At 35.6% G+C, this 12,782-nt stretch overlaps 1 protein-coding gene across 4 annotated transcripts in view; it reads right to left on the bottom strand.

Annotated features, from left to right (window-relative positions):
* Positions 1–3,851: 3,851 nt before the first annotated feature.
* RAB11FIP2 (RAB11 family interacting protein 2) overlaps positions 3,852–12,782 on the bottom strand; it is a 47,092-nt gene continuing 38,161 nt past the window's right edge. For 3 of the 4 annotated variants that reach the window (XM_050959017.1, XM_050959015.1, XM_050959016.1), the window contains exon 6: positions 3,852–8,590. In XM_050959017.1, the coding sequence (XP_050814974.1) occupies positions 8,363–8,590 (228 nt within the window). In that variant the 3' untranslated portion in view covers positions 3,852–8,362. Of the gene's footprint in view, positions 8,591–9,918; positions 10,014–12,782 lie in introns of those variants that run through there. The other variant, XM_050959018.1, reaches the window with a different exon arrangement.

Genomic DNA, 12,782 nt, shown 5'->3' with positions numbered 1-12,782 from the left:
CTATTATAATGCCCAACAGTACAGTAATTATTAAAGTATTGTAAGTTGTGATGTTTTGGACCATTACTACAGAATATTGTAGTATATTTTTATAAGGGAAAGTGAAAGCTATTAAAAAATTAAATGAAATTTCTAAATCTAAAATGGAATCATGTATAAAACTATTTCAGAATGATTGCAATTACTCACAGCCTATACAAATGGAGTCGTTGTGTCCATAATTCAGGTTTAAAACAAATATAAAAAGAAGAAAACTACTTGGGCAGATCAGGTTCATGTTCATTAAAATATTTATTAAGTAAACTATGATTATAAAAATATTAGTATATTTAAGCCATATAATTTTTCACCATTTGCAAGTTAGTTAAATGCGCAATTCTATATAATTATAATTATAAAAGGGACAATAGAATATACTGATAACTGATTAGTCAACAGCCGTTATTAAAATAGGTTTTTATCATGTGGTTTCTGACTGTGTTCTGGAATCAGTATATTGACATAACTGGTCCAATAAGAAGATATCTTCCTTATGCCATTATAAGAGTCCTTTACAAATTACTTAATATTCATAATTTTAAAACTAGACACTTTGATATAGCCTCTAAAGGAGTCCTGGGGAGTCAATTTTCAAGGAATTCTTAATGTAAGCAGCAGATATCTGAGAAGGAAGCCCTCATCACCTAAGCAGGCCTTGCATGAATCATTTACAGAAGGAGGTGACGTGACACATTTCTGCATTTTCCTTGTTAGAGAGTCGTTCACACCTTGTGACAGACAACTATACGGGGCAACAATAGAGGCAATCTGGTCTGCCACGTGCTGAATCCAACAGCAGATCTCTCGAGGCACTTTCTAACTTCCCAGTGAAACTGGTTAGTTTAATCCTTAAAGATTAAAAAAAAAAAAGTGTCCAAGGGACCTGGGAAATGGAGGTGACAGCTGGTTGAAGCTCTTCACTTCTCCTGACATCTGCCTTATAGGTAACACCCTAGTAACTAATCCATCTGCTAAACTTCCCAGTGTTAGCTGCTTCTGCAGCATTATTTCGTTTCTCCTGTTTTCAGTGTGATGCTGATTCTGCTAATAAAAGGATGACACGTTCAGTTAACTTAAAGAAAGAATCTGGCACGTGTCTAGCAATTGGTTCAATGAGATATTAGTGGTATTTGGATCAGATGCCCCAATGTGTAGCCTAAACACAATTCTCCCCTCCTCATCGATTTGCTTCATTATATTCAATACTTCATTAGCTCAAAGATAAAATGCATGGTAAAAAGAGAAGACAAGCACAGGAAATGGTTCTCTTTCCCTTAACTAGTCCCATTTTAAAATGTTTGGGATGTGAGCATGAGTATAATCAATACCTTTTAAAAATGTTTATTTTTAAAAACTAAAAGCACATCAGAACAAACTCAGAAGCACAATCTGTGGCTAAGTCAATAGTTTTATAAAAGGTACTCAGACTATGTCTAAATGCTGTACAAAAACACTATATAAATATTGCAAATTCCAGATGCCAACAAGCCCATGCTGAATCTGTGTCCTGACCTTTATATAGCTATTGCAGACACAATGTCTCAAAGCCCCACACTTTTTAAGTTGTATTGTATTTTGCATGGTAACACTGTAAGAGCCTGCCTTGGAGGAACAGCACCATTTTAAGCTGACAGCACTGTATGGACACCAGGACTAGGCAGTTTTCCTTAGCAGTTATTTTTACTCTTACCTCTTATAAAATGATGCTCATTACAGAATAATTCCAACATTTAATGTATTAGTGCAACCAATGATAAGCTTTGATTTTTGTCATTATTTATAGTTTTACTGAAGCACTCAACTTTACAGAAAAGGGCAACATGTCCCAAATAAGCTGCAGACCAAGCTAGCAACAATACTTAAAATGAAAATAGTATTCTGTTGGGTCTGTTATTAAAATACAGAAATGAGATCTTGAGCTTTGTTCTGATGGGCACCACAATCAACAAGTTTTGGTTTACATAGTTGGAGAGGTACTGCCTCCTTCCTGCCCCTTGTAGATTATATCTAAGAATTTTAGTAGTCCTCTCAATTTATGTTGTTTTTTTTTTAAATCTGTAATTCAACTTTCATTGAGAGCTTGTGTGGCAGGGGAAATAAAAAGATTACAACCAAATCTAATATAGAGAATCTGAAAGCTATGGAATCTATCCAGGACTATATCTATCTAAGAATTTATATTGTCCCTATAACCACAGTTTTTGAGCACCAAACAAACACTGCTTTTATCTTCACAACAGCCCTGGGATGTGGGGAAATATCTTCATTTTACAGGTTTAGAGAGATTAAGGTCTAGAACATATGTGGCATAGCAAGGGATTGAACCCGTATCTGCAGTGCAGTGCTTAAAAAGACCATTTTTATTTTCTTCAGCTGGAAAGGACAAACCTTTTAGCCCTCTATTAAGTGAGCAGAGTTGCAAAGCTCGAGAGGAGGGCATGTAGCTAGGGCCAAGGGAAAGTTGTAGAAAAGTATGTGGGGGGGAAATCTACAGTAAATTGACTAAAATTTTCCACTACCACCACTTGGCATGGATGCCTCAAAACACACAGCAGCATTTGTGAACTTCATTCTCAAGGCCATATTCAGAACTAAAAATCCGTAAGTTTCTGGTGGCATAAGATCCAGAAGGGACTGACCTATTCAAGGGACAGGTCCAAGCAGTGCAAGCGAGTCAAAATCCAAACAGCTGTGTGTGTATAGGAACAAATTCTCCACCTTGAGGAGTGTTGCTCCTCCCCAACATCAGGAAAAATTACTATTGTCCTGGGTATGGCTCCATCCTCAGGTTGCCCCAAGGAAGAGGGGTAGAACAGGAATTAGACTGGGGTGGCTTTAGTGTGGATTCATGGGTTCAATTGCACCCTCAGAAATCTTGAAGCCCAGGTCCTGTGTCATGGTGGCTCTGCTCCCACACACATTACTGTGCGATGTTATTACAGTTATATGCTGCTTTGGATACCTGAAGGGTAAAGTCTGCCAGATGGAATTTGGGAGGTAGGGGTCGGGAGATGCCCCCATATGTCCCAGTGTCCAGGAAGCAAGTACACAGGGCCAGGATGCTGGGCTAAGGACAGGGCCTTTCCCTACTCTGAGCAGCTGGATCTGGATGCTGAGCAGAACTGTCTTCCGCAACACATACCAGGTGGGGTCCCTCTCACTGCCTTGTGTAACTGGGACTGGCCTGGGGTGGCTGTGCAGAGTAAAGCAGGCCCTGTGCTGAGGACTGGTGTTCCCACTGAATCAGAAGGCTACATTGGCCACTGAATGAAGTCCTTTATATTGATAAAAGCAAGTGAAAACCATCATCCTTATTGATGGGACTGTGGAAAATAGGACTTCTTTTTGGAGTGTCCTAGTTGTAATCTGTCTCTGGTTGGATTCTGTTTTGAAACTGTCAGCCATGGAAAATGATGTGGATTATATATCTCCTATCATCTTTCATGGATGATTGTCAGCATGCTAAGTGCCACCCAAGACATCAGTATCAAAGCCCTCATTACTATATGTGATGTTTTTAAGTGTGAAGTCAGAAGAAGGGGATGGGGTTTGGTGACTGTTGCCTCTATATTAAAGGACACACACATAGCACAATGGAACAAGACAGGTCTCTTTCAACAATTATGTTCTCAAGAGGGTATCTAAGAGGAAGTTTCCAAGCAGCTATGACATACATTTACAATTGCCCTTGAGAAAATACACTCCTTGTAATTCTCGAAAGCATGGCCATTATGTCCTGAAACTACACACTTGATTAGAACGCTGAAATCTTGCATGTTTTGCACACATTAGACACATTAAACTACAAGACATTTGCTGTAGTGCACTGTGTTTTATTAGTGTTACACATGCAATACTGAATGAAAATAAATTCAAATATTAAGATTACATATTTTAATCAACTAAAGAGAGTTCAACACCTAGTGCACAGAATATAACAAAAATGTTTCATTCAATATCGTAAGTATACAGTTGTCACGGGTACATATAGTTGTAAATCTGTAACTTTAAAAATGTATACAAGCTACCATTCATTGCACGAGACAAATCAACCCTTTAGTTTTAAGTAATGCTCACATTTTTTACAGTCCTCCTATATAACTTGGATCTTCAGCATTTTATTGTACCTAACATAATACAAGCCACCTGGAAGCTTCTAAGAGTGAATGTATCATTTGTAATACACTTAACAGCAAATATAGTGGATTTTTCAACATACAAATTATGAAAGATAAAATAAATGCTGTTTCTGCCTTTATCAACAGAAATAAATCTCCCAATCCTTCATAAACAGATTCAAGTGCCACCTATTGCATATTAAAAACACTTCCAGTGACTGTATCTAGATTTAGAAGTTATAAATCCCTGAAAACAGGGGTTTAGAATGGAAATGCTGACAAAGCCTTAAATCTAGTATCAGGAACACAGCAGTGCTATAACCCTTCACCATTTACCTCAAAACAGAGCAAATGAATCAAGCGGCTTTACCATTTAACCATTTAAAAACACACAGCTGACACCTCTACCTTAACTACCATAGTTATGGATACACAAACAGCAACAAAGCATGAATTTAGTTTAAAAACTTGGTGTAGGACAACTTTTTTTAAAGCTATAGGTGTAAATAAAACTCCAGTGCAGCAGTAAAAATATTAAGACAGTAGTTCTGTTTCTTTTAAGATGCACCTAGTTAAAGAAAGAACATCCTTACAGCAAAATAATGTAAGCTGGTTACTAATGAGCTCAGTTCTGTTTGGGTCCTCATTTGCAGAACCCTTTCAAATACAAGGCATCATTTTCATAGTTGGAAAATTACGACTAGTCTTGATTTACAGACAACAGCAATAGATGGAGTTATATGTAATCTATGGATAATGCTACACATTGGTAGGTTGCAAAACCAATATCAACATACATACACACAGCAGCAAAAAGTAATACATTAATATTAAACAGTCTTATTGAATGGCAAGAAGTTCATTGGTTATTTACAACTCTAAAATATGGCCTTGATATTCATTCAAGAAAGTAGTTAAATACATTGCTAGTACCAGAGCTGTTTCAAAGGAATATTTCAAAGTACAGTACATATACTGATGAAGCTTCAAGATAATTTTTCAGAGATAAGATCAATAAAAGTGTGTGGATTGCCAGTGTTTTCATCTTTATAGTTTAGAGTACTGAAAGATGGATTGTGTGCGGTAAGGTATTACAGATTCAAAAACTGTTAGAAGATGCTTTTATAGTGTTATGCTTAAGAGTAAAATCAACAGAGATTTCCTTGTGTCTTATACATGTATGGAATATTTTGTATGAAGTGTTTTGATTTGAAAATTTTGCATAGTCCATAAAATATTTTTACGGTGAAGATGTCCTTGAAAAAATAACAACCTGTAAAAATTCCCAGAAAATGTGAATAATTAAAAAAAACCCTACTTAAAACAGAAAAGCATGTGCATTTAATATCTTTCCAAAATTGAACCAAAAGTAACTCGTACCTTAAATTACACGAACACTGTACAACTATTTTTATAGTTGTACATGCTTCATTCTTCATATTTTAGTAACTGTACCTTTTTCTAAATTAAATGTTTCTCCCTTTTTGTGATAAACTAGGAGAAATAAAAGGTGCTTTTATTCAGTTACAGATCAGATAAAGAACTAGATAGCACATTAAAAACTGCACTAAATTTCTTCACTCTTGCACTAACATTGATCTTTTTGCTACCTTTAATCTGCTTATCATTTCTTCTATGCAAATGATCTACTTTTAGCCAATTATGGATTTTGATATTCCACATTAACATTCTAATAGAAATGATTTCAAAGGTTCTAAATACAGTAATGCTTCATTTTAATAACTATAGATTGGTTTGCAGAAGTTGAAACTCATTATGAAATATTTTCCTACTCGTTTGCTTGTGAAACTCCCATTGATATGTATAAGACAGTGATGAGAGAAGAAACCTTACAAACTTAGGATCGCATAGCATCAGTGATTTTTGAAATTAATGTGGAGTTCAGCTTCAAATTCAATGGCACATTTCCCCCAATATATATAAAAGTCATTAGCTTTAGCCAAACTACTCTAAAATGTTTGAGAATCTTTGCGGGAATACTGAATAATTGACAGACAACCTTGTATAATTTCTAAATTAAAATCTCCTTCAAGTGCAAAAACTAACTCAGCAATAAATGAACTGTAACTTAATATGCTTTGGCACTTTAACTATATTACAATAAACTGAGTCATTTAGACTTAAGTAGACAAAAGAACATTCATATTAGTTTATGAGGTACAATACCTGATGAATCCTTGGGTGGTCGTAACAGCAACTACTTAGTGAATCAGGCCTTAATCCTGAAACATGATCTGCTAACACAGAACCTTACAACCAGGAGGAGTCCCACTGTAGTCACTGTGGCTCCGCCCAAGCACAATAGTTTATGCTAATGAATCCCAACACAGGGTCAGGACTTTCATACTTAAAACTTCTTATGAACCTGGTACAATCAATCCATCCTTTTTCCCATCCCAGGTACCGCCCCATGTCATTCTGGAGAATGCAAAGTAAATCAAGAAATAAAGTCAAGAAGTGAAAAGTTATTCACACTGTACAAAGTAATAATTTTCTTCTGAGTACAATGCAATACTGCTGTAATATAGTTACATGGTCAAGAGCTCTCTGATACCAATGGTTTATCTCATAGTGTCTAGAATCTGAACAATTCAAGATGGATTTATTAATTTTTGAAGTCTTAAACATGAAAAAAAAGTCTCATTCTTTAAGACAACAACAACAAAATCAGAAGTTAATTTTAGGCTTTTTTCCTCCTCAGAAAAGCCCACCATATGCCAGTGTAAGAAAAATAAGCAGTTTACAAGAACAAATGGGGAAAGCAAAAAATAAAAAACCTGCTACCTTGCACACAAAATTTTCTTTCCAAACCAAGAATTTTAACTTCTTAAATCCAATGCTATTATATTCTCCTGCATAAGTTCTGATACATCTCAGAATTTCACAGTAACAGACAATCCACTTAAGACTTATAAGGCAATTAAAATAATTTAGTGGCTATTAGTAAAGATTTTTTTCTTACACCATTGTTTCCCATCAGAAGTTGAGTACTGTATTTGGCTGATGTGTGAAAGAGTACATACTTTTGTACACAATATTATACGCAAATATAAATGATTAGATGAATGCTTATTCAAAATACCTCTTCCATCAGCCTTACTAAAAGCAGACCTTTAAAATGATTGAAAAGGAATACAGACCTCCTCTTTTTAGTTTTATGTCTTTGTGAGAAATACTCCAGGCATGCCTAAGCAATACACCCTTTTCCTAGCAGCCTTGGAAATCAAAGGAAAGACGCATTACGTGAAAAACCCAACTTGAGATTGAGTCACTTTAATTCTTCAGAATCATCTCTCTTTAAGTCAGTCTTCTTATTTCTCCTTCTGAACTTTTTTTTTTTTTTTTACTGCTGTAGGATTTGAGTGAAAAAAGTATTAAACTCTTTATCCACCACTTTCTTCAGTCCTACTTCTGACTCTATTAGCATTTTGTTTACACGATTTTAATGTATAAAAAGGCATGCAATAATTTTACACCAAAAACCCCGTATCTTAATTAGCTTATAACTTACGGATTTCAAAGTTCAATGTTCATTGCACACAAAATAACTGATTGAAATACATGCCATTGTTGAACTGACATGATATTTTAAAACATTCTTAACAAAGTGTACTGTAAAGGATATGGCATTTCCTCTTTGTTTCCACTGTTTCTCTCTAATAAATGCTCAGAATTAACTATATTGAAATATCACATTGCAACAATCCATATTCACATCCAGCAAAACGTACCATACAGACTTTAGCATGACACCCGTGATGGCATGCTGTAATACCAAAAAGAGTGACTTTGCACAATAGTGTATCAATAAGTAGTAAAAGTAGACATATGGTAGGTATCAAACCGCAACAGGGCTAGGAGTAAATCATCATGTAAAACAACTGAATGGACATTTTCAAAGTGTATTATTTACAGTACTGCAAGTAAAATATAGCTAAATGTAATTTCCAAAAAGAAATGAGAAATTCATCTACTCTATCTCCTATTTGTTTTTGCAAAGTTCTTTAATAAACATAGCAGACTACTAGTTTTGACAGTCCCTGCTAGTATTTGGAGGACAAAACCCTGAATCTCTCAGAAGGGAAAAGGAGTGGACAATAGAACAAAATTAGGACATCAAAATGTGTAGTGCAATGTCCTTCCATTAACACATTCAACAAAAAGAACCATGAAGTGTTATTGCCTTAGCTTTTGGAAAATTTGCCAGCTCTTCGAGAAGGTTCATATGGCACTCTCAGAATACTAGGAGTTTCCTCCATTACTCGTACAAGAAGATTGTCAATATAGTCCTCAAGTTCACGGATATGGGTGTCTTTCTTCTTAAGCTGCTCTTTATGTTTCACCAGCTCCTGCAAGACCTCTTCATATGTAAGATTACGGTACCCTGCAGTAGCATCAAAAGGATTTCCATCCTATAAATGAAAAACATCACAACATTTTAGCAGACATACAGGAGACAATCCAATATTGTGAATTAGTTGAGAGGTTATGAAACAGAAAGTCACTTATGTTATTGTTCTCGAGCAGAGTACACCTCACATCCTGAAATAAGCTCCTTCCCATAGTAATATAATGCCCATTAAGTGACTGACCCACCACGAAAGGGAAGAAGCAAGACAGCCCTTGACTACTCAAACCTTACCACTACTATTTTAAGTCCTCTTTCTTTTATTGTTCATCTTTTGAGACGACTACAGCAAAGAATGTATCTAGCTTTTTAATGACATCAGGACTCATCTGTCTCTAATGTTCCATTCTTGGCCTTCAGTGGCTGGCCTCAATAGCTGCTTACTGTGTATTAGAACTTCTTATTTTATATTTTGGATGAAGTTAAAAAGCTGCACAAGAGGCTGTCATAATTGAAAGGAGAACTATCAGAAGTTGAAAAAAGCATGTGCAGCACAGAATTCTAAATTAAGTAGCAAGAGAAACAACAACTTTCAGCAATGCTCTCTGATGATTCACTATGTGTAGAAGTATTAACAAAGATGAGTAAGTTGAATTCCCATAATAAAAGCAACGTATGATCTAGGAAACTATAACCCTGAATGCCTTATTTTCTACTGGGGGGGAAGAGAACGTATAATTCAGAAAAGGATAATTAGCAAGAGTGGGTTTATGAAAATAATAGCACTGTTAGATGTGTATAATAATTAGTTTATCTAGTTCAGAGACTGGGACTTTTAAAGATATAAAACATTTGATTAAGTAAAATAATCTAACCTCTCAAATCCTGAACCTTTCAGTTGACTATAAGGTGAAATAATTCTTGCTTAGGAGAAAATTTTTGTTTACATTTGAATCTTCTCATTAAAAATGATAAATCAGGCACAATCAGCAAGCATACTGAGCAGTAGATATATACAGAAGTAGCCTGCTTCACTCCTTTTCATTTCAGCACAGCTCAATATTTACACATTGCATCCATCTCATCATTAAAATATGCAGGTGGCCAAAGTTTTCAAGTAAGGCTAATTAAAAGTGATGGTGTATTGCAAATCATTTGGAATGCTACAAGTTAACCAACCTCTCTCCATCGATTGTTTTCTATTAGTAACTCTTGGCACTATTAAACATTTTAGGATTTCTGACTGATTCTGTAAGACTGAATTTCAGCTAAACATCAGTATTTAGTCATTAACAGTTAATTTGCTATCATCAATTTATAACACTAAAAAATCATCTATCATAGCAGATAATTTCTTCCACTTCATAAAAATACCTAAATTGGTGAAACTTACAAATCATTTAGTACCACATTTCCAATAATATGTACAGAATAGAAAGCATTTCCAATTCTTGGTCGTTCATGTATCTTGCACATTTTCTTCCACTCTGAGGAAGGAAATGTTTCTGTTTACAGTACTAATACTTCATACATATCAGAAAAAAAATTACTAAAGCTTCCATGTTTAAAAATAAAGGGCTCGCTCAATTTTATATTTGGAAAACACCTAGATCCAGTATGCAACAACGTTTTTAACTATTAAATATTGTTTCCCAGAATGTTCTGTGTAATATGTATGTTTTAAGAAGCAGATATATAAGAAAATTCCAGCTAAAGAAAATTAAAGATTCAACTATATATCAGTATGTTTTAATACTTAAGGAAAGGACAATGCCAATAGTATGGGGATAAAAACCAAAATGTGAGTTAAGTTTCCATTTGAACATTTAGGTAACACAGCACGTTAAAGGATTAAGGAATAATCTAATTTTTACTTTTCAAAAAATTTGCTACTAAAGCTTTACTATGGCATAATTATCTTTTAAAATCTTTTGCTAAAATTTAAATTTTATACAGCAAAATATTTAAAGAAGGGTTGCCCTGGTAACCAAATGTATTGGGGTACAAACTGACATCCACAGCAACTGAAGGAGAGCTACAGAGATAACATAAAGGCTTGGCATTCTCTGATCATCTCCCTATTGTTCTAATGAGGAATTTTGCTCTGGGAATATCATCTCAGCTGCTTTCACATCTTTTGTCCTACATGCTTCATCTCCCTTTCAGTTCTTAATTAGGTCTTAAAGAGCTCACGCTGCCCTTTCAACTGGCTACTGCTCCTGTTTAAACATTGCTTTCAGAGACAGGTGTTGGCACCAGAGTAGAAGATATACAAACTTAATTGCTAAACACTACATCCAAGGGAAGAAAAAAATCTAACTTGGTGGAGGCCTATTATTGCAGAATCTAATATAAATTACTTCAAATATCTTAACAATTATCATGAACATTAAAATTTTTCAAATAGTTTCATTCAAAAACTAAAGGGTATAAAGATTGTGTCTTCTTTTAATTATATCTTGCATTAAATGAACACCACCTCAGAATCCTGCAACTGACATTTAGGATAGTTGGTATTCCAAAGAAACATCACAACATCAAGGATTTCTTTTATTACCTTTAAATTCAAATAATTCACATTATATTTCTTAAAAGAATTCTAACGATGCTTTTGCCAACAATAAATTACACGATTTGGGGTAGTACATTTACAAGCACATAGAAACTGTAATTAAGGTTACTTTACAGACAATAGCTGCCAAGTTAAATCAATTTTTTGATGTTGCTTTTTACCAGAGATTAAGTAATTGTCTGGTAGAATTTAGTTTACTATCTGATCAAAGGCAGCCTTCATACATTCTGACATCTCCCACCAGTTTCTTACATTATGAAAACTTGGGCATTTATTATGAAACATCAAAAGTTATTGCAAGTCATTTACATACTACAGTAAAATACAAACAGTATAAAGTCCTATCTGTCTATGCAACTTATTTTTTTTAAGAGGGAAAATAAACTCACTTTTAAAGATCTGATCTCCTTATAAAACAAATTCTAGCAAGATTATATTTTCTTTTATACAAAGAAATTGCATAGTAAATGTGGAATTTTTTTCTTTGTTCTTTCTTAGTACACACTATATTTTTGCTATTTCTAGGGCCAAACAACCATTCCAAAGAATAACTTCAAGTCTCTTTATTACAAGGCCTTATTGCTGTTCTTCATTTGTTATTTCTATTTCTAACCATATTTACACATTTTCCTTGATTTGCATTCTGATTAGTCCACTAAAAACTGTCCTCCATAAAGAATCATAGACTTTACAGATGGAAACGACCTGTTAGGTCATCTAGTCCCGGAGTTCTCAAACCTCATTGCATCGCGACCCCCTTCTCCCAACAAAAATTACCAGGGGACTGAAGCCTGAGCCCACCCAAGTGGCGGCGTAGAATAGGGGGTAAGCAAAGCTAAAGCCCAAGAGCTTCAGCCCCAAGGAGGGGGCCTGTAACCTTAGCCCCGCCATTCTGCGTTGAAGCTCTCAGGCTTCGGCTTCTGCCCTAGGCCCCAGCAAGTCTGAGCCAGCGCTGGCGATTCCATTAAAATGGGGTCGCGACCCACTTTTGGGTCCCAACCCACAGTTTGAGAACCACTGATCTAGTCAATCTAGTCCATCCCCTGCCAATGCAGGATTGTTTGCCAGCCAACACATTTCAGTGCTTTGACCAAACTTATTTTAAAATGGCTGAAGCAAAAGGTGTCTCACTACTTCCCTTGGGAAGATCTGTTCTACACTATAACTTCAGCGGTTATTCCATATACTCTGCAAATTGGGTCTCTTAGCCCATGTCCAGACTAACCCGCTGCATCGACGGGTTAAAATCGGTTGCTCGGGGATTGATATATCGCGTCTAGTCTGGACGCGATGTATCGATCCCCGAGCGCGCTTACATCGATTCCGGAACTCCATCAACCCGAACGGAGTTCCGGAATCGACACGGAGAGCCGCGGACATCGATGCCGCGCCGTCTGGACGAGTGAGTACCTCGATTTTAGAAATTCGACTTCAGCTACGTTATTCACGTAGCTGAAGTTGCGTATCTAAAATCGATTTTAATACCCCAGTCTGGACGTGGCCTAAGTCTCTTTTCAGTTCCTTTGAATTAATCCAGTCTCCGACCAGGAAAGAGAGACTTTCGTTAAGAATTACTGGATAAAACAAGCAGGAAAGGTTTTAAAATTTTCATAGTAGAAGTTAAAAAAAAAAAAGTTTGGTTATTTAGTCTATTTCAGTCACCAAGTAGGTGGAGAATTGATAG

Source organism: Gopherus flavomarginatus, chromosome 6 (assembly GCF_025201925.1).
Source record: "Gopherus flavomarginatus isolate rGopFla2 chromosome 6, rGopFla2.mat.asm, whole genome shotgun sequence".
NCBI classification, from domain to species: domain Eukaryota; kingdom Metazoa; phylum Chordata; order Testudines; family Testudinidae; genus Gopherus; species Gopherus flavomarginatus.
The sequence above is the reverse complement of the archived record's forward strand: the minus strand, read 5'-3'. Positions and strand labels throughout refer to the sequence as shown.